The 22,756-nt window shown below is 41.6% G+C and overlaps 1 protein-coding gene across 1 annotated transcript in view; it reads left to right on the top strand.

Annotated features, from left to right (window-relative positions):
• Adam7 (ADAM metallopeptidase domain 7) overlaps positions 1 to 16,576 on the top strand; it is a 34,213-nt gene extending 17,637 nt beyond the window's left edge. Inside the window, exons 11-23 of the mRNA XM_038310570.1 lie at positions 1,448 to 1,578; positions 3,374 to 3,548; positions 4,925 to 5,014; positions 6,164 to 6,359; positions 6,762 to 6,864; positions 7,775 to 7,961; positions 9,652 to 9,732; positions 10,355 to 10,433; positions 10,894 to 10,999; positions 11,388 to 11,487; positions 13,645 to 13,707; positions 15,343 to 15,399; positions 16,532 to 16,576. Of these exons, the coding sequence (XP_038166498.1) occupies positions 1,448 to 1,578; positions 3,374 to 3,548; positions 4,925 to 5,014; positions 6,164 to 6,359; positions 6,762 to 6,864; positions 7,775 to 7,961; positions 9,652 to 9,732; positions 10,355 to 10,433; positions 10,894 to 10,999; positions 11,388 to 11,487; positions 13,645 to 13,707; positions 15,343 to 15,399; positions 16,532 to 16,576 (1,413 nt within the window). The remainder of the gene's footprint in view (positions 1 to 1,447; positions 1,579 to 3,373; positions 3,549 to 4,924; positions 5,015 to 6,163; positions 6,360 to 6,761; positions 6,865 to 7,774; positions 7,962 to 9,651; positions 9,733 to 10,354; positions 10,434 to 10,893; positions 11,000 to 11,387; positions 11,488 to 13,644; positions 13,708 to 15,342; positions 15,400 to 16,531) is intronic.
• The last annotated feature ends 6,180 nt before the right edge of the window (positions 16,577 to 22,756 follow it).

Raw genomic sequence — 22,756 nt, forward strand, 5'->3', positions numbered from 1 at the left:
CCATGCCACTTAGGGTGATTTAATCATCAGAATTGCTTTTAAACTGAAATAAACAAATACAAAGGTCACTTAATTTGTCATATCAAGACAACTTTGAAAATCATGTTCAGCAATAGAGGACCTATGAATTATTGTCTCTCCTTGCCTGTGCGAACTTTATCCAAGGCTCAAACCTTTCAGTAAATGGTGCCCATGTACTCTATTACATGGTTGAAGACATGAAGGTTTGTATTTATTTCCTTATCTGCATTCATTTCTCCAGCTTAGTCTTGCTGAGAGCCAAGCTTAAAATAACTAGTATTTATTCAAATAACCTCACCCACTGGTTATTTTATAATCACTTTCATGACTATAGATTTGTCTTTAGTATCTGGATGAGATAAGGTCTGCCTATGAAGTCAATTTACCCCAAATGAAGCTATTACTTTGTCAATTATCTTATTTTAGCCAAACCAAGAAACCTTTGAAACTTCATATGAGCAAAGAGGAAATGAACAAATTAAAGGTGACCTATTAACTTTATCATAACTGGATAGCCTATGCCTCTTTGAATTTTTTGATAAATATATAGGTTAAAGCATGAACAAGGTCTATGAGGCCAGGCAACAATCAGTTCTGCCTTGGATTTTAATTTCTTACTCCTAGAGGTTTCTCATGACAGAAACACTCTTTACAAGATTATATAGATTTGTTGCTCGATACAGATCAAGACAGATCAAAAACAAGAACACCAAACCTCTCAGTTGAAGCCCTGGAATATCTAATACAGAAAAGACACCAACACCATCCATAAAATTGTGTAGGACATTTGTCTTAAGTTCCCATTGGGCTTCAGTAACAAAATACCAGAAACCGAGTAGGCTGTAAGCCATGGAAATGCATTTCTCACAATTCTGAAATCTGAGAAGTCCAAGGAAAGGATCTAATCCATTTGTAACTGGCAAGGGTCCACCTCATGGATGAAGGTTGACACCTTCTCATCATGTCTCCCACGGTAGAGTAGAGAGAGATGTTTCTCCAGAGCCTGCTTGGTTAGGACGTTATTACCACAGCTGAGGAGCTTGCCCTCATGGCCTTAAGCACTTCAGTCCTTCGAGCTTAAGGTTTCAGAACGTAAGTTTGGGAAGGACAGGGCAGTCAGGCATAGTAACATTAGTTAATGATTTTAGCTGTTTGGAAAACTGAGTTTCTGCCAACACAACAAATAGGAGTGTACTGTGCATCAAAAAGTTCAAGTTAGAAATATGTAGAAGGTCATTTGCCCAATTTCCATTATAAATTATAGTTATGGACCATCTCTTCCCAAATCCGTACTGGCTAACTAAAATTTAGAAATTGAGCCTTTCAAACACTGATTTAAAGTGATACCTAAGTGCTACTTTGGGGTCTCTTACAGACATCTCTTACTGCTGTGTTTTTGTTTTTTGTTTTGTTTTTTTTCAATCAGGATCTTCTACCAGATGTAAATATAATTGGGAACAGAATGGCGCATCAGCTGGGGCATAGCCTGGGCATGCAACATGATGAGTTTCCCTGTACCTGTCCTGTGGGGAAATGTGTGATGGGCGGAAGTGGAAGGTGAGCCTCTGATAATGCACATAATAAATTTACCTTATATATATTTTTGAAAAAAATTCACATAATATGTTTTGATCACACTTTTCCTTCCACAAACCCCAACTTCTCTCACTTCCTCCCCACCCACCCAACTCTATCCCCCCTCTCTTTAAAAGATAAACAGGCAAAAAAAAAACAAAAGCAAAAAGTACCCTAATAAAACAGACTAACAAAACAAAGCAAAAACGTAAGAAATACAAATACAAACAAACCAAAATCCCCAAGCCCTAAAAAACACAAAATTTAAAACCATAATATATAAAAAAAGACCAGTAAAACAAATGTTCAAGCAAAGCCATATGAGACAACAAGAGTCTACAAAACTACAATTTAGTTTGTTTTCTGTTGACCATTTACTGTTGGGCAGGGTACCCTTAATTACTCTTATGTACCCTTTGAGACTCCTTTGGAGAAAACTCAGTTTTTTTTTGTTTTTGTTTTTGTTTTTTGCAAATAGCTGTTAATATGAGATTGAGTGGCTTACCTTGTTGTCAGGTCTTGGTGTTGTACATCTTTGGACTCCTTTGAGGCAGAAAAAGAATAAGAAAATTGTCTGTTCATACCATGGGTTTCTTATGGATGCTGGTTGATTAAATGTTAGAATGTTGGGACTGGAGAGATGGCTCAGTGGTTCAGGGCATATATTGCTCTTGCAGAGGACCTACGTTTAGTAGCATCCACATTGGAAAGCTCACCACCACCTGTAACTCCAGCTCCAGGGATTTTGATTCCCTCTTCTGGCCTCAGTGGGTACCTGTACCCATACCCACACATCAACAGACACACAAATACATATAATTTTAAAACAAATAAATAATTTTAAAAATGATTAAAAATAGGTAAAGCTCAAAATTCAGTGGCTGTCAGAGAGTGGAAATGTGATATGTAGTATCTGATATCAAACTAATAATATAATCAAGGTCATAACAACTCCATTTAATGGACTCAAGTCTGTAAAAGTCCTTCTGTATTCAGTCACTGAAGATAATCAAACCAAATAAAGAAAGAGTGAAGTGTTGTTTAAAGAGCGGCATTTAGAAGTCATGAGAATGTTTCTAATATTAATAAGAAGTTTATTTGCATAAGTATAATAGAGAACTACTCCATCCCAGGCACCGTGTTAACTTATGGTTATTTTTAAAGAACTGAACTCGATGCCCTCCTTGACTTGGTGGAGAAGTTTGTGATCTTTCAGGGATGGTGAATCAGATTTATATTCTTGTGTGGTTGAATTACAAAGGGCACATTAGAGGTTGGAGAGATAGCCCAGTCCTTAAGACCATTTGCTCTACTACAGAGGATTGGGGTTCAATTGCTACCATCTATATGAAGACTTACAACCATCTTTAGCTCTAGTTCCAGGGGATCCAACACCCCCTTCTAACCTCTGCAGGTACTACGCACATAGTCATAGATATACATACATACAGGCAAACACTCATGACATAAAAGAAAAAGAATGTTTTGTTTTTTTTTTTTTAAATAAGAGGGACACATTAGAGGGTAAATAGGAAGCGGAAGCACAGACAATCAAGTAACTGTTGGCATCAGGAAGGGTTTGTCAGAAGACACATAACCCGAGTTTTTTACTGAAATGGCGTTTGATAGTTGTGTTTTTGGAGCACAACTAGTAAGTAATAAGGAGCTGTGACATGCTCTGCTCTCATAGTTAGCATTTGTATTTCTTTCCCAATCCCTCATTAATTTTTTACAGCTTCCTTCAAGTGATAAACTTTCATTTTTACCTTGTCTCTAGCATCCCTGCAATAAAATTCAGTAAATGCAGCCAAACCCAATACCAGCAATATCTGAATGATCAGAAGCCGGCGTGCATATTCAACAATCCACTGCCTGCTGATGTTATTGAGTACCCATTTTGTGGGAACAAGAAGGTAGACGAAGGAGAAGAGTGTGACTGTGGATCAGTTCAGGTATTTGCAAATGATGTCATCTTTAACAAGGTTGGGGTTCAGCTGGAACCTCAGCAGACAATGTTCTCGGTGAAGCCTTAGGAAGCTGTTCCTCTTGTCCACTTGGAGCCCGGCTGTTGAGGGAGCCTCATTTCAAGCCTTCTTAGGAAATCTCAAGTCATATGTGAGGACCTTGCTGGAGATCAGCAGCATTCCATTTGCCTAGCTTACATGTTAACTGCCTTGTCTTGTGGGAAGTACCCTTAAGCCAGATCCCGCAGGCACGCATAGTAGGTGGTAGTTATTCTATAACATCACCTAGTCAGTAAAGCTTTACTTAGAGCCTTGGGAAGCTTGTCTATATCATAGCTGGGCAGTTGTTATTATAGAAAAGTCTCTTTTAGTAGAAAGACAATGGCCTCCAAATTTTTTATATATTTATTGAAGTCTAGATCATTTAGAAAAGCCTTAGAGGCAAATTTTCAGGTAATTCTTAGTCTGCTTTTAGAAGCTATTTTTTTTCTAGAAACTCACCCAATAAATGCGCGTCCTCCACTACTTTTGCCTCAAATGAACAAATGGAGATGTGTTAAAATATGAGGCTAGTAGTCCTCCAATGTAGCTTCAGTTTACGGCCCCACCGATTTGCTGAGACTGTATGCTGAAGACAGTGTTTTCTATGTTAGCTCTAGACACTGCCCAGTTCAAAGTGCTGTAACAGGACAGCAACCAGGAGACACTATAATGAGGGTGGGGCTGACCTGCCCAGAGAACTTGAAAATTGATCTTCTCAGATGCAACAAGAAAAAGTTGCTGGCTTTGAACAGGCATCCATTTGCTCCGTGCATGTTTTGGAATAGCCCAGAGCTCTGTTTGAATGTTTGGAGGCCTTAACTGATCAGACGCAGACAGACAACTGCCTCAGAAGTTTCAGTTAAGTTCAAGAAGACAGGACACCTAAGTGTGACTATTTTATTGTTATAATGTAATAATGATGAATTGAACGAGAGAGAGAGAGAGAGAGAGAGAGAGAGAGAGAGAGAGAGAGAGAGAGTGAGTTCAGGTTGAAATCCAGGGCATCTCAAGCCAGAGGAAAGACATTGTATTATCTCACATCAGACTTTAGCATCTGGAAACAACAGCGCCTGGGGGGTCACTGTCTTTGGACTCTTCCCACCAATGAGAGTTCATAAACTGGGAATTACTGAAGGAACATGAGGGAAGGCAACAAAGTGGAAACCCCCAATGCAAGCTGCACCACTAATCTGATTCACATCCCAAAGCTAAGGGTCCCGCATTTCTATGGAGCTTTTGAAAGGGTGCAAGTAATTAGATCATCAAATAGGAACCAACACATGAACCCATTTGTGACCATGTTTCCATTTTCCTCCTACCAGGAATGCACCAACCCTTGCTGTGACGCACGCAAATGTGTCCTGAAGCCGGGATTCACTTGTGTGGAAGGAGAGTGCTGCAAATCATGTCAGGTGAGACCCTCAGCTCCCAAGGACTGCTGTGTTCTCAGTTCAAGTGTGTGCAATAACAAAGCGCTCTCTGGCCCTGGCTGGCCCTGCAGTTATAATTCCAGAATGCAGTGTCCCTTGTGAACACCCAAGAGTATTTAGTCTGAAAGAGTCTGATGTCTGAACAGATGGTGCTCTGCTCCGGGTAATAGAGAAGATGGTTAGTTAGCATCTTGGTGTTTTTAGGAGTCAAATCACGTGACCAACACTCTCCTTACCCATGTGTGGATCAGTATCAGTCTAACCTCCAGTGGGATGGAAATTGATATACCGACAACAGTTCATCTGAAGGCAAACAGAGTATACATAGACATTAGATGCCTAAGGATAGAATTTTTTTAAAAATGGCCAGAAGTTCAGATCGCTCCAAGGAATTTTCTTACGCTTATTTGACTCCACTGAATAACAATTGTAAGCTCACAAAGGAAATAATCATTTTATGCATCTTCAATTCTTCCTGGGAACCTCACACATTAAAGAGAATACCTTTATGTACGTCCCTGAACAATGAGAGGCAGGGTATTGTTACAGTTTATGTAGTGGAATATTATCTGTTGGTGACAGAGATTCTGTGTTATTCACTAGATGGGTAGGGATTCATTGGAGTGATATACAAGAGCTAGGAAGGCAGAAAATATAAGGTAAACAAAAACATCTGCCCATTTGATCATTTTTGTCCATGTCAGCTCTGCCTATGTAATACCAAATTTCAAAACCATCATCTTGGACTGGAGAATTGGCTCAGTAATTAAAAGCTCTGACTGTTTTTGCAGAGGACCCAGGTTAGGTTTCCAGTACCCACATAGCAGATGTAACTCTAGATCCAGGAATCTGGTGCTCTCTTCTGGCCTCTGTGGGCACCAGGCATGAATTCATGCAGGCAAAACACTCAGACACTGAAAATAATTAAAGCTTTTAAAAATACCTCACTATCTTCTCATTCTTAAAGCCGCATAAAAACCATGATCTCTATAGGTAATCATAATCCTTAGCATCAAGAAGGAAGTTGTGAGCCTGTCTCTCACAGACCAATTAAGTACATCAGCTTTCTGCCTGTACTCAGTTTTACCAACTCACACATCAAAGATTCCAATACCTGTTTCTCTTCAACAGATTAAGAAGGAAGGGACCATATGTAGGCCAGCGAAAAATGAATGCGACTTTCCTGAAATGTGTACTGGCCACTCCCCTGAGTGTCCTAAGGACCAGTTCCAGGTCAACGGGTTTCCTTGCAAGAATGGCGAAGGCTACTGCTTTATGGGGCAGTGTCCCACTCCAGATGATCAGTGCTCAGAGTTGTTCAGTGATGGTGAGAGACAGTCACCGGGATGAAAGATCAAGACAATAGTCGCTATTTCTGTTACTATCTAAGAATTTGGGACATAATTGGAGATAATATAATTCGTGATATAGTTTCAAGGTCTCATCTAGCACATTGTTGGTTGCAATCTTTATTGCTGATTTTACTTCCCAATTGATTGGCTCAGCGTCAGAGCTGCTCTGCACCTGTCCTTGTTACACATCTCTTTATTCCCACTTCAAAACCTTTCCTGACTCAATGGAAATTTCCTCGATGATTTATTGACTTCTTTCCACTGCATCATTCTGCGGCATGATTTGGCAAGCTTAACTGCATTAGAAAGTGAAGTGCTTTACGAATCTCAGTGTTCATGCTTTTTCTTTCTTTTTATCATGTAATTTTGAACCCCAGGAGCCCAAGAGAGTCACGGTCTTTGCTACAAGATAAATAAAAAAGGAAACAGATTTGGATACTGCAAGAAAAAGGGAAACACGTTTGCTCCCTGTGAAGAAAAGTAAGTGCCCCATGGAAATAGATGTTCAGGAAAGTGTATTGAGAACTCATAAAGACTCCATTTTGAAAGCTGTTATTCTCATTTTGCTGAGAATTAGAAGGAGCTTGGAGAGCCCAGACCCCTGGCGTCATTAGTTGAATTTGCTCTCCGAGTTTACTAGTTGGGATCCTGGAATAGAAATAATTAAGAAGGGCTAAGAGATGGGTGGAAAGAAAGGGAGGGAAAGAATGCTACCAAAGCAGGGAAAACATGAATGGAAACCATGATTTAAAGGGTGTAAATAAGAGAGAAGGAAAGCAGTAGAAGCTTCTAAAGAAGCTGGAAGTGAGACTGATCTCCATGACTTAAACTCCCTTCCGGGTCCTTAGGCTGCGGTTCTGTGTGGCCTTTCATGTGTGGCAAAATAGGGACTGGACTGAAAGGAACAATCCCAGAATCCTCCAGTCAAGCTCCTCGTGGCTCCAATATACACCATGCGGAAACGGAGTGCCCTTCACTTCCCTCTCAGCCACTTACTTTCAGTGGCTAGCCCTCTGTACAGTGGGTGCTGAAGAGCCGCGGCCCCCAGGCTTGCTAGAATTAGTTAATATCAAGAGAGGAAGAACAGCTCTTAGTGTTCCCATTAAAGTTATGCTAATCAAAATCACTAACAAATATCCTTTGTGAGTGTTAATAAATATTGCGTTTTAAGAACTGAAAATTCTTTCAGTGATTATTTCGCACACTTTATCTATTCAGGTCAGTTCTTAGAGTTGGGGCTTTAAATGTCTGAGAGCTTTTTCGGTCTACCAGGGTCCTGGAAACTGCCAACCAATGGGGATTAGAGGAAAGCGGCTGGGCTGGTTGTCTCATCTCTGAGACGTTGGTTCCTGGTTCCGACACTGAGAACATTCTACTTCTTTTCCTCCAGAGATCTCAAATGTGGAAAGATCTTCTGTGCTGGAGGGCAGCGCTCGTCACAGCTCGGAGAGAATAAAGTGTATAGCCTAACTAATCAGAAGCAGAATGTGACCATCAAATGCAAGACCATGTTTTTAAACCACAATTCTAGAGACATGGGCCTGGTTAATTCTGGAACAAAATGTGGGGACGGAATGGTAAGAGGACAGCTGATCGCCAACATCATGGCTGCTGGGATTGACTCCAGATGGGTTTCTCTGTGGGGGAACAGAGGGAAACCATGGCCACGTTTCCTGTTACTTATTGGAGGAGAGGGTAGTGATAATATGGTAATATTATTCTTGCTTAATTGCAATTATCCTAAATTCCATGTAATTGGTATAAGTATGCTTAATTGGTATCTTAAAATAGGCATCTAATGAAATTATGCATGACTTCTACTCCAGTTAATGTTACTGATGCCAGCAAGCACTCTGCTTTTATTCCCTCCACCATGTTGACGGACTACGTACTAGGGTTTCGGTAATTAGGCTGGATACCCACGGCCTACAGAACAGTGTACTTGATAATGTCATACACAGAGCCTGGCCACAGAAATGCTTTCCTGGCGCTGTGGAGACCGGGGAATATTGGATCTAAAGGAAAAGAGCTGACTACTCATAGAGTATTGGGTCTACTCAGATTTCAGCTTGACTTGCTACCGTTAATTTTAACAAAGAGAAAACAAGGAAGACTTTTTACTCTATATTCCAGATTTAGGTAATTATTATGACCCACACTTAATTATTATGCATATCTGTTGGGTACAGTATCATCTTTCAGCACATATGTAGAATGAGTAATAACCAAGTCTGAGTAGTTAGGATAGACACCTCTTTAACAGCTGACCATTTCCTCATGTTGTGAACATCCAAAACCCTCTCTTCTAACTATGTTAAAACATACAATGAGATATTATTAATTACAAACATTCTGCCATAAGATCCACTAGAAATTATTATTCCTGGTTAATTGAATATTTAAACATATTATCTTGAGTCTCCCTTTTCCTTTTCTTGGCCACCCCACCAGCCTTTGGAAACCACAATCCAGTTCTCTGCTTCTTAAGATCAGTGTTCTTAGCTTTCGTGTGTGATTGAGAATTCCTGAACTGTCTCAGGTGTGAAATTCCCAACCTGTGTCTGACATACCTCACGTAACCTGCCTCCCACGCTTACTCAAGGTGCCACAATGATGTGCTTTTATTCATTCTGCATCTAAGCTATACTCTGTTACACGTTTGCACACTTTTATGTCCTTGTATTGGTGGACACTTAGGTTGAGTCACTATCTTCTTTAGCATGAATAATTCTTCAAAAAGCATGAGAGGACAGAAAAGACTTTTTTAGAAAGAAAGTCCTGCATAAACAGAACACAGGGCTCTTTGTTTCCCATCTGCTTGTTTAGAGTACAGTACTAACAGGACAAAAAAGGATGAGGCACAAGGGAAGAGGAGGGAAGAGAAGAATAGTGAAAGATTTGGAGAGTAAAGGAACAAGAAAGGAGATCAGATGAAGAGAGAGGGAGGGAGAGAGAAAGAGGTGTTATTCTATCCATTGGTATAGGGGAATTGAAACTGGCTTTGGGGTTATCTTTGTTTGACTAAACACCCAAAGTTGGTAAGCCAAAGCAAGACGTTTCTCACTATTATACCTTAGCTGAGCTTGTGATTCCCCTCAGGGAGATTGGCATAGGTGTCACAGGTGTCAAAGCAATCTCCCCTAGTGCTGCATCCAACACACAACTAAGCCACATAAGAAGGAACGCATCATTGCATCTGTCAGTGTGTAAAATCACGTGTCCCGTAAGTTGCGTTACTCGGATTCATGCCGATTGCTTCCCCTCTAGGTCTGCAGCTATGGCGAATGCGTACAAATGGAAAAGGCCTACAACTCCAGCAGCTGCCCCTCCCCGTGTGAGGAAAGCGCTGTAAGATTTCATTTGCCTCTTAAATAGTGTCTCAGCATCCTTTTTTCCCCTTGCCTTAGTCCTCACTCTTGAGCCTGTGTGGAAGTAAGCTTATTCTTTTAAAGAGCTATATATTTTCTTTACATTTTATGTATAATCAATAAAGTCAGTGCAAAGAGCCAACCCGGATATTATTGAACGCAGACATTACCAGTGTTAAAGAGAAATAATTTATTATCTATATTGATAATTTAGAAACCTACTTTTGTATATACATATAAAGCTTAAATATGAAGTTTAAATTTTAATTTTTCCTAATGTTACTTACAGTTAAGTTACACCGGTATCAACATCAGCCCAAAGGTTTTGTAAAAACACGCACATTCTAAATTTGTTTTTAGCTCAACACTGCTCAATGCTAATGGTTTATATCTGGGTGGAACATTGTCCTGAAACCCAGCTATCACTTAAAAGTTATTAAAATATGTATCAGATACTCTTTCAAGTACTAGAAATCTATAGTTATGGATAAATGGATGTATGGGCCTGATGCAAAACTAACATTAGCAGAAATGAGCTGCAAAGCACAGCTTTTCTCAGTCATTCGATAACAGTAGCGATACATGATGGGCTGCTCTTCCAGGTGGATGACCGAGAACACGAGTGTCAATGTGAGGATGGAGCAATAATTACCGACTGGGGAGAAACATTAAACCTTACCAGTAAGGAATATAACTCTCATGTATGTTCAGAGTCTTCTGCCATGAAGGTTTTGTCTCATCTACCATGTATTTGTTGTGTTTCCACATGGGTTTTTATGGCCCCGCCTTCCTATTTTGCATGTTTGGAGACCCAAACTAAATTTACTACATTTGCTTTTTAGAATTAATATATCTTCTAGCCAACTGTCACTTATGACTTCTGAAACCCAAACTGCAATGGGGCCTTTTCTAGCATTTGTTAACAGCTATCAAGCAAAAGTTTTCTTGCTGACTGTGGCCTTCCTTAAGCATGCTGGAATCTTGGGGGTGGATGGTTAATTGCGAATAGAGACTATAATAATGTGTGTCTTGTTGGAGGGCAGGGAGCTAAAGCCCTTTGGGGAAGAAATTAGACTGTATGGTCTACTGTCCTAAAGTGGATGGCCTGCTGATGTTCGGTTTACCTGTTTTTATGTTGTAGGTGTTTCTATCATGGTCGTTGTGCTTGTCATGGTCATCATTGGGGTTGGACTTGTCACATTACTAGTCCGCTACCAGAAATGCATCAAGATGAAGCCAGTTCAAGAGTATGTCTACATATTCTGTGTCAAGGGAGGCCATCACTAAATACATGCTAACTTCATGGTCTCAAAACATATATCAGTGTGGGGTGATCTGAGTCTACTACTGAAGACCAGATACAAATGCCAAATCAACCTTTTACATGCCTGTTCGTGTCCAGATGCTTATCCTCTTGGTTTCCAAACTTCTTTACAAGCTGAAAACCTGTTTAGCTCTTCCATACAATACAAATGTTGGCTTCTCTCTGAGCTATTGCAGTTGAGTGGTTACAAGGTACAAGCTACACGTCACTTAAAATTATCCTGTGGGGTTTAATTATAATCACTTCATTTAATTATAATCACTTGTCTTTTCCAACAGCCTGTGTCAGTGTTCCATGTTCCCTCTTCACAGCTCTCCTAGGGAAATGCGGGGAGTGGAGAATAAAGGATACTTTCCTGATGAGAACCCTACAAGGAGGGACCCAGTCCTGACAGATATCCATCCCCTACATGTGAGATACTTTTACTTGTGACAGCTAATGAACTGTCACATGTATATTCATATATTTTTATTATCGTAGTGTTCTATTTATTGTTATTATTATTAATATTATTATTAATATATATATATGTATATATGTGTCTACCTGTCTGCCTGGCTATGTGTGTGTGTGTGTCTGTGTGTGTGTGTGTGTGTATGTCTATCTGTCTGCCTGTCTGCCTGCCTGCCTGTCTGCCTGTTTGCCTGTCTGCCTGTCATATGTCTGTGTAGTCAGAGAACAGAGGACAACTTTTTGGAGCCAGTTCTTTCCTTATACCTTTAAGTATGTTTTGGGGATCGAACTTAAGTCTTTAGGCTTGTGTAAGATTTGTAAGATGAGCCATCTTCCCGGCTCTGTCTCTCTGGTAAGTATATATTTTCAATGTGGAACTCACCCTAAGCTAAGTGAAGTGGGAGATGCTTAGAGGCATGCTATACAGGGAAGATTTCACTGTTTAAGTGGGGGCAGGGAAGACGGACAGCAGAATCAAACAGATATCATGCAATATCCAGGACGTATTTCAGTATTTCAGAATAGAAAGTACTTACTAAATAAAATATCACCTTGTGTATTAGTGGGAAAGTTTACAATTGTAAACTTTAGGGTATAAAACAAATTGAATTAAATTCAGGAAAATTTAGACCACATACAAACCATATTCTCAAAATAATATTGTATTAGTAATAAAAAACAGAAAGAGACTAGAAAAAAATCTCAAATGAAATTTTAGTAAGAAACTCTAAAAAAACCTCCCCCATTAAATGAAAAACAGCTCAGGCTAGCCTCAAACTCAAGGCTGTTCTCCTTCCTCAGGCTCCTGAGTGCTGGAATCACACCATGTGCCACCATTACATCTTGCCAGGCATTCTGTGTTTTAATATAAGTAATTGATGCCATTCTTGACAAGTTTACCCTAACAAAACAGTAAAATGCCTGTTAGGACCCAAGACTTGAGCAAAGGATGGAGAGCCTCCAATTGTTTCTGTTCAATCAGTCAGATGATTCTAGGCATACTGACAATAAAAATAGAAGGATAAATCTTTCCTAAAGATGCTTGTGTTTTATGAGTGTATTTTGCCTGCAGGTATATATATGCACCATGTTTGTGCTGGTGCCTCATAGGTCAGAAGAAGGCATTAGCGTCCCTTAAACTGGAGTTACATGCAGTTGTGGGTGACCATGCAGTTGCTAGGAACCACAAACAGGCCCCCCACAAGAGCAGCAAGTGTGTCTAACCACTGAGTCCTTGTTCAGTCTATGTTACCAGTATTATAAAATTCAGGACTTTGAGGGGTTTGGTACAAGTCTGATGGTACAGTTCTAGATATTTTGAGGCATTTGCTTATATGCTTTGCTTCTAGAAATTCTGGGCTTTGTCTAACAGTTGCAGAATATCTGTTCCCCATCCTCATGATGCTCAGAGGCCACGGGGCAGGGGGAACAAAACAAACAAACAAACAAAAACCACTCCTGAACTCCAATGGAATATTTAGGCAGGAATAATTAATCCTACTAGATGGTAGTTTATCATCTTCTTTATCAATTTGTGCCTTTTACTATGTCACATTTAACGCTGAGATGGTTAAATACAAATCTTAATCGGTTTTTATACACAGAAAGTACTGTGTGATAATTTTCTAAATGTACTTTGGAAGGGAGTGCCTTCCAAGGTCTTGCTTCTGTTGATCCATGTTTTCCCATTGTTTCACTGTTTCCTGAGGAGCTAACAGAAAGTAAATTAAAGAGGGGCACCTCAGTCGCGAAACATATTCATAGGCAGTTTGGGAGCACCCAAAGAGCTTCCAGGTTCATAACAATGTAAGTGGCTGTGGCCTTTCTCAATGCCACCAGGACTTTTGAGATCTGGAGACTAGTAGACCCTTCCAGTACTACTTGTACCACAGCATACTAAGAAGATCTCATCTTCTCCCACGGGTGTTCTTTACAGAACAGGTCTTAGATATGCTCACGGTAAGACAGCAGTCTAGGGAAGATGACTGTTTCCACAACTCTTCTTATTTGTGCATTTCCTGGATCTGTGTCTCAGGAAATACATTCTGTGGTCTTGGAAAGAGTGGTCCTTTCTCGAGGACTACTCGCTGGTTAATAGCGTTCTTTCATCAACAGAGTGCTGCGGAGACACTGGAGAGCCTTCCGTCCAGCTTCTCAAGCCCTCACTACATCACACTGGTGCGTCCCTTCCCTTGGTGGGATGTGTCCATTCATCTCCATCTCATCTCCTTGTTCTCACTTAACTGCCGTTAGTTCCTTGAAAAGACCCAGTAACAGCACCCAGATCTTGGTTTGAAATATGACTAACTGACTCTAATACATAACGTGCTTAGCCTGGTGGGGCTGAGCAGACGAGAAGGAAATGACCCTACACTCCCAGGGATGCACTTTGTTTAAAACGTCCATAATTGGTCATAAGTTCTTGTTGATTATCTGTGATCTTTAAGAACCATTTCTCATAGTTGCAGGCTTCAGTGTGGCATTTTTCACAGTGACTTTGTTTTGTCTTCCTTCTCTGCTTCTCGCCCTCATCTCCCCCCCCACTTCTCTTGTGCCCTTTCACCCCTTTCTTCTTTTGTGCCACATCTATTCTGTTACCAACTCCTCCCACCTCTTTCCTTAAGCCCACTTTTCACATCTCAAACCCTCATTCTAGTTTTGTGATCTATAGCCACAACCAAATGAAAAGTTAAAAGCCACGGTCCACACAGGAGAGACACATGATATATATGTGATATATTTGTCCTTCTATGTCTGGGTTATTTCACTTACTGGGATAATTTCCAGAGCCATCCACCTTCCTGCCAATACAGTTCCATTGTGTATATGTATATATTTCTCTTATCTCATTTATCTGTTGAAGGACACGTAGACTTGTTCCACTTTCTTATTGTGAATAGTACAACATTACAATGAAAGTCCAAGAACCTCCTTGGAAGGGTTTGGAGTCCTTTGGGTGTGTCCAGAAGTGGTCTAGCTGGTATGGGTCACTATAATTACTGAGTTTACTTTTATTATTTAAATTCTGTTTTTAAATGAGTGCCTTATTCATCACCCCAGTTCTGGCCCCAGTTTTGAGGGGAGAAACAGAGTGATAGTTTTCACTGTGGCCCTGATTAGCTCCAGGTCTCTGGACTCTCAGTTTACCAACATGGTGAAAACAGAAACTTATTATAGATTCTCCAGTATGACCCGAATCTTTGCGCATCTTCAGAGTCTCACGGGACGGTACCTCACACTTGGAACTAGGAGATGTATGTACATCAAGATTCTCAATTCTGAGCTTAAAATCAGCTGTCCTCCCTAAGTGGATGAGCAAGAGGCCATCTGTGGCCAGAGCACTTCTCTCTGGGGTTCTTCAGTATCACAGAAAGGATCTGGAATTGTGCCCAGAAGAAGCTGTGCATGCAGCTTTCCAATTGTATTTCCTGCAGAACCTGTGTGGTCCATATCAAAGATGGCGCTAGGGGGTTTCAGGAGACATGCTTAAATAGTTCCTTACATAACATATTCTTAGAGATTCACACACTTTCCTAGAACTGCATGGTTTCCCATGGGACCTTCCCTAAGCAGAAATTCCACAGCCTCCCTGTCCATTAATGATTTATGAACTACCTTAGATGTATTTTTTTATGGAGAAAAGAGCAGTGTGCCCTGTGTCTGTGCTTATGGGTATGCATGTGTATGTGTGTCCTGTTAGCAAAAGTACTCTGCCCTGTGGGGGGGGGAGGGCCCATGTGCATGTGTGCATATATGTATCCTACTCATAATAGCTGGTTTAGGTCCTGATAAAGCATATGTTATGTGTTATAGAAATCTGTCTGCAAGGATTCAAGAGGCATTGCAGATCTCAAGCAAAGTGATGACGTGGTAGGTTCCTGTGACATTGAGTGCATCCCTAGTTAACTTTTCAAATGCTCGCATTCTTCAGTGTCCCTTACCTACCCATTCACTAACTAGAGCTATCATCTGCACTTACTGGATGACAGAATGGTTGAAATTGTGTTCACAAACACTCAGAAATTTCTATGGAGTACACTATAATGCATATTTAAGCTTTGTGGAAGGAGCAAGCTAAAATTTAACAGTGTCAGACTCATGAGATGTTCTAGAAATAACGAAAATGAGAATTTTCTCTCAAATTGTATTGGTCATCCCCACAAGCTAGGGTTCCTTGATATACTTTAGAGGCACGATGGGCTCGTTACCATGGCAAGGAAACATTGTTTATTAAATCGCTCCATTACTAAAGATTTTTCTTACCAAGTCAACTGATGACTGTGGGTGAGGGGCACTGTCCCATTTGAATCACTATATCTATATTGGAAACAATTATTTAAAATTAGTTTTGTCAAAGAAACAGAACGACTATTTCTAGTCTGTGTTTCTGAACTGCTGCATTTTCTCTTTCACCGTCTTTCTGTTGTTATTGGTCCATTCATTTTATAGCACAAGTCACCATGACTACTATCTCAAGGGTGTGAATAAAAGTAGATCAACGGGCCAGTGAGAGGGTCCAGCAGGGGCAAGCCAGACCACCTGAGTTCCATCTCGGGACCCCATGGAGGAAGGAGAATGCCAGCTCCCTAAAGTTGTCCTCTAATCTCCAGAGCCATACTGTGGTGCTCTCTCTCTCTCTCTCTCTCTCTCTCTCTCTCTCTCTCTCTCTCTCTCTCTCTCTCTCTCTCTCCACCCCCGCCTCTCCCTCAACTCCTCCCTGCCCCCTCTCCTGCTCCCTTCCCTTGCCCTCTCTCCCTCTCTCTCCATCCCTCCCTCTCCCTCTCCCTCAACCCCTCCCTGCCCCCTCTTCTGCTCCCTTCCCTTGCCCTCTCTCCCTCTTTCTCTCCCCCCTCTCCCTCCCTCTCTCTCTCTTTCACACACACACACACCACACAAATAGGTAATTTTAAATTAGCAAAAAACAGAATCCATGAAGGACTGAAATACATGATTACAGATTTTACGGAAAACGACTCATTCTTAACCATCTGCTTCTGTTCAGAACTTGAAACTGGATATCCAGAATGGCTGCGCAAGACTGGGATGAAGAGCCTCCGTGCAGCTCGCCCCAGCCTTGATACCTGCTAAACAGATCTTGGCTGTTTTTCCAAATAGTCTTTAACTGGCTAGAAAATTCTCAAGAGAAACAGTTCCTTTAACATTTAGCCATACGAGCACCGATTGGAAGCTCCATATTAATTGTGTATGAATTTTCCAGTGGGCTTTAATTGAATGTCCCAATAGGAAGTCTCTCTCCTCTAGTAATCTCCTACATGATGTTAGTCTTGTTGCTTTTCTAAGAACTAAATTGGACAATGATCATTTCAGAGTCTCACACAGAAGGAACAAGCAAGGCTAGCGATTGCATGGATACTTTGTTAAGGTCATAATAGCACTGTATCAGGCCTGGTGTATGGCCCAGGCCTGTGATCCCTGGAGGTTGTGGCAGGATGATCTCAGGTTCAGGGTCTATGTGGGCTGCAAAAAGAGATTAGGTCAAGACTGGGAGACTTGATGAGAATTCTTTAACAAAAGCATAACATTTGAAAATGGACTAGGGACATTAGGAACGAACTCAGTGGTATAAGATGGTAAAACACACCCTAGATTCAACCCCAGAACTAAAACCAAACCAAAACAAACCAAAACAAAACCCAAGAAAGATCAAAACAGAGTGCCTATTTTGATTTTCAAGATACATCATTGAAATCTGGTTTAAATTAGATTGTCTCCCATAGACATGTCAGGGAGGTAAGTGCAGGACAGTGACTTTCAGCAGTAGACTATAAGTGTAGGGAACTACAGAACGTCCTCATTGAGTACAGAAATAGCCAGAAAGCACAGGGCTGCTAGAAAGTCTGGTTTCCTAGGTCCGCCTTTCTAGAGTTCTGTAAGCAGCTCTATAGATGTCAGGGACTTTTAAAGTCTCCTCCACCTCCTAATGTGCCTGCTAGACCCCTGAAGCCTCAGGATACCTGGAAGAGTGCTCAGTGTTCAGTTCCCGTCCTGCAGATCTCTGCAGGCCTGTGAGTTTGTTGCCTCGTGTGGGGTTGTTTCCTTATACAGATGTCTGTGGGTGGGAGCACTCTTGCTCTCACGGTGTCTGTTTTCTTGTTGGGGACCGCTAAGCCTGCTGAAGCTATTGCTATTTTTCCCCTATACTGAAATAAAGATCTCAAACGCTGAACGAAATGTTTGTGATTCAATGAAATAAAAGCAAAAGAACAGAGTGTACTGTCCTTGGCGGTGTTTCTGTTGCTGCGCCCTTGCAATTTATCCTCCTGGGAGCATCCCTGAGAGCCCTGGTGACTCAGCACATCAGTTTTCCACAACATCTCATCAATGGATTTAACCGAAGTTGCTTCTTTAAGAAAAAAAAATATTGGGCTGGAGATGTAGCTTATGGTGTGTGTGTGGGGGGGGGGGGGGGAATAGATGAGGGAGAGTCAGGTCAGGTCAGGAAGAAGAAGAGGAGGGGCAGGGAAGAAGAGAAGGTCAGGAACTGGAGGGAAAGGAGAAGGAAAGGAGCAGAAAGGAGAACAGAAAGGAGGAAGAGAAGTAAAAGGAGGAAGAAAAAGAGGAGGGAAGAAAGAGGAGTGGGGGGAGGAGGAAGAGGGGATTCCAGTACCTGCAGTAAAGAGGCAAGGAACTACAAAGTTTGCCGCTAGCCTAGGCTGTGTAGTGAGCTCAGGGCAATCTCAGCTACACAGCGAGACTTTGTCTTGAAAAACTGTGGCCTGTTGATGTAGCTCAGTGGTAGAGTTCACTGCTAAAACTTCTAGGTCAATCTCTGCACCATAAGAAAAAAGAATGGTACATGGGTAACGTTTTTTATGCCTGAAGACACTAAAATATTCTATGTAAATCTATGAGGACTAAAAGAGAAATTCCATTATTCAGTGAGAAGTTCTTCTCCAAACGTGCTGTGTGAGAAGTATAAACATATTTGTGTCTTCCTACAAGGGCAGAATGTATCAAACAATGCCAACTGCAGGTGCTGCTTTAATTTCACTGGCTGTGATTTTGCTTGATAGCTGGCCTGGCCGTTGATGGTCACGGGTTCAATCATTCTATCTTAACTACTAATACTAACTTGTAGTTTATACACAATAATATACTGCTATGTATTTTACAGAATGACTAAGAAAGAAAGAAATAATGAGGCTGCAGAGGAGAGAGGTGCTGTCCTAACAGAGGGAGAGAGCTGATGAAGGGTTCCAGGATGGTCCATAGGGGAGAGCTGGATGCAGGGGTTCAGGAATGGTCCGTAGGGGAGAGCTGATGCAAAGGTCCAGAAACAGTCTGTAGAGACCAGATGAGAAGTCTTACCAAGCCCGGGTGCAGAGCTGTTCAGGTCAAATGCAGGTACTGACAGAAGGTGACAAGGGTCAGCTTGAAATGGTCCAAATGTCATAGACAGAAGAAGCTGAGCTCAAGCTTGGGGGCTGAGGCAAGAGTCCTTTTCGGTCTCACCTGAATGAGGATGAGGACAAGCGACTGGGTAAGCAGTCAATTTGCCTGCTGTGCTTCGGTCTTGGGGTGCTCCGTTAACGTTATGAGATAAGGGGGAGGACTTCAATCTGGTGTGATTGGTCAGTGCATGGTCCAGTGTTCATCATAATATCATACATTTTCAGGTGTCCTTAATACTTGGCACAAATGATCAGTCTGTATCTCCTGGTGTGGCTGGTCATTACATCTAGAGGAAAACATAGACTCACTTTCTTGGCTCTTTCTTACACTCAAACTGGGTTAACGCTGGTACAGACCATGGGTTTATAAAATCGAGTAATTCAGCCTGGGCACAACCAAGGATGTGTGAGCTGATATCTCACACGGCACACAGAAACTCAGGACAGGTCAAGCTTGTTCTCCTCAGTCCCACTGAACCAGGCAATAACATAGCATGCAGACGTAAGGGAAAGCCTCACTTCCCAAGTCTCTTGAATATGCCATGTGTTGGTGAAGAACACACACATTGTGGTGTCATTCAAACCCCTTATTAAAGGATCACCCTTTTGATTTTTTTTCTATTTTTCATTGGTGTCTATCCAACATCTCTTCAAAAAAAGTTTAGCCCAATTGTTTCTTATCTTGCCTTGGTCTCCACATTCAGTTGACTGCTAACTTCTTGTTATTGTTCCCCAAACGTCTTCTTTCTCTCACTATAACTATGTCTGGCCTTTCCCCAAGCTCCATCTTCCCGATTCCCCACTAGGCAATCTCTCCAGAGTTCTAACCTTCTATGTTTTCTTCAGGTAATCCCAGATCCTTCTCACAGGCTTCTCACATCCCTTAGATGTTACCTATAGTTCTCTAAGCTTGCTCAAGCTAATCTGCCGATGAATCATATCCCATTTGTCCCTAGCTGAGGCATATGTATCAGGAAGTAGAGAAAGCTGAAGCTTCTCCTGAGCACAACTTCTTGTAATGTCCCAGTATCTTTCAGCTCATTTTACCTCTGTGTTTATTGCTATTTTTTTCCTCTCAACTGGGCATCGAACTCAGGTCTTGGTGCATGCAAAACACACATTCTATTATCAAGCTTCATCTTTTAATTGGTTTTTAATTGGCCTGCAATGGACTGTAGGAGAAAAGCAAGATCTTTATGTGCACAAGTGTCAAAGCCTGTAGCTGAAAAACAGAACGGAGATGTACTTTGATTAAACTGAGCTTGCTAGTTGCAGCTGAGACTGGGGGAGGACCAACCTGATCACTGGATGGAGAGGATCTCTAAGAATGAACTCAAGCGTCCATGTTTCCATTGTCCATCCATGTATCCCTCAGTGTGGGGTTCGGAACCAGAGCCAGAACATAGAGAATAAGGACTGAAGACCAGCTGACCGGTGACCATGCTCTACAGTCTACACACAGACCATTACTTCCTAGGGTTTAGGTGAAACTACTACCCAAATCACTGAGCTGTAAACTACGTAGACATGAGCAACTCATAGAAACACCTAGAATATGGTGGTTGAAACATGATCAGACGCCTCAGTGACTGCACATTGAAGGACCATGTGGTCACAGAGAGGTTTGTGAGGAGTAGAGTCACCTTTCAAACACTCAACACATAAAACAGAATCGACATTTGCGATATTTTCCAAAGGTTGTGATGCCAAGGAATCTCAAATATATTTTCAAGTCAGTTTTGTCAGGAATGAAGCTATGGGGCCACAAAATGAGCTATAGAAATGATCCGCGAGATAGTCTCGACGACTCAAAGTGGTCCCCTCCAGGATCCCAAACACACATATCTGTCATTATAGACCTCACTCCCATTTTCTCAAGCCATGTATCCTGTCAATGACTGCAGAATAGAAAACTCACTTTCAAAGTGCTCAAACTGGAGAGCTAGCTAGCATTTCCGCAATGAAGTTCACAGAAGGAACACAAGGTGGCGACATAGCTAGCTGTATTTCAGGTGAATGAATCTTTACCCAGAGAACCCTGGACTTTTCAAAGAGATGACTTGAAATAAACTTACTAAGAAATTTACTAACTTTATTCTCAATTCTCAGAAATGGAAATTGGTGTGAAATTTTGCCGCTCTCATTTCTCACTCTGCCAAGATTATGGGTCAAAGGGAAGACATACACCGAAACAAAACAGAATGGGAGATGAACGGCAATCTGACACCTTTGATTGGAGACATCCAACCAGAAAAACACATGGCTTTACTTTCAGCTCTGATGTTCTTGACACTAACACAGCAAAAACCGAGACTTCTGAACGCTAAAGGGGGATAGGCTTTATTTGTTTTCAGTATGTACTGTCCTGTCATTTGTTTCTATGAAGGTCAGCAAGAGGCCCTCTGCTGCCATAGAAACCTGAAAAGCCCTTGTCCCTCATCCTAATGATCTGCAATGGATGACCAATGTGAAGAAATGCTGGACACTTAGTTGATGTATCTGGCTTTGTGGTAGAGTATTAGTGACAACTGATGTCCTTCTGCTAATCACAGCCAAAGAGTGAGAAATATTGATCAGATTCTCTGGCTTATTTGAAGCTTCCCGATCACTTTCTAACTGAAGGTCAGGCTTTTAGAAGACTCGAGTGCCTCTCTATAAGGAAGTGGTTGTGATGTGGCTTGACCGGCTCCATTAACGTTTTTCACCAGGACGTCTATAATCCCGAGCTATGTGTAATGGGTATTGATTGCCAGGAAAAGAAGACAGAGATAACTTGAAGGCTTCAGGGGTCTTTGGGGACAAATGGTATAGAAGGGGAACACAGGGGATGCTAGCTAGGTAGAAACGGTGGACGAATTGTCTTAGAGACTCGTAATCAAGTGAATTCAGAGGCAGGGCTGCCTACTGTAGGATATCAGATATTTGCCTTGAGGACAAACACTTTTACTGAGCACATGCTATGTGCAGAACATTGCTCTACACACTTCGTTTGCATTATTTTATGTAATATAAAACAACTCTTTGAGTTAACTATTAATTCCAAGTGATACCTTAAGAAAACTGACATCCAAACAAGTCAAATGGTGTCTCAGATTTAGAGAGCATGCTTTGCTCTCTTAGTTTCTAAGAGAAACTCTAAGGAGCATGCTTTTCCTCCATCCTATGATGGTGAGATACAATTCTGATGAAGCAAAAAAACACAGGGCATGCTGGGCCGTGGTGGCGCATGCCTTTAATCCCAGCACATGGGAGGCAGAGGCAGGTGAAGGAAAGAGCAGACCGTAACTGAGATGTTCATGTTCAAGGTAACACTCCATCTGTAATCTTAATAGCTTTTACTGGTTTCTAGGGCCACTCCTTAGCAGATCTTTTGTGATTCTGAAAACCCTTCTGTCTTCAAAGTCCTCACATTCTGGAATATGTTTTCCCACAGAATGGACCCTCCCTGTGTGGTCTCTTAGTTCAGCTTTGTGTGCCTGGAAAGTCCTCTATGGCTGTTGCCATCATCACTAAGCAAAGAAGGAGGACGACAGAGTTGATGCTGCAGTAGAGGCTGGTGACTTCAGGGTGACAGTGCTCAGCAAGGAGACAGAGGCTTTGATAGAGTCCACCTTCCTTTAGTAAAACAAAAATGTGCCAGAAGAGTGATCACTTTGATAAGACAGACAAAAGAGGGAGTCTGCCTGGTCTCTCGGAGGGGCCCCAGGCCTTGGTGTGACTTTCCCGCCACCGTGATCCCAGGTGTGAAATGCCAGCTCACCGCTAGCAAGTGGGAATACAAGAATCTAAACAGAACTCAAGCCAAAGTCTTGATT

This window comes from Arvicola amphibius, chromosome 13 (genome assembly GCF_903992535.2).
Source record: "Arvicola amphibius chromosome 13, mArvAmp1.2, whole genome shotgun sequence".
In the NCBI taxonomy this organism is placed as follows: Eukaryota; Metazoa; Chordata; class Mammalia; order Rodentia; family Cricetidae; genus Arvicola; species Arvicola amphibius.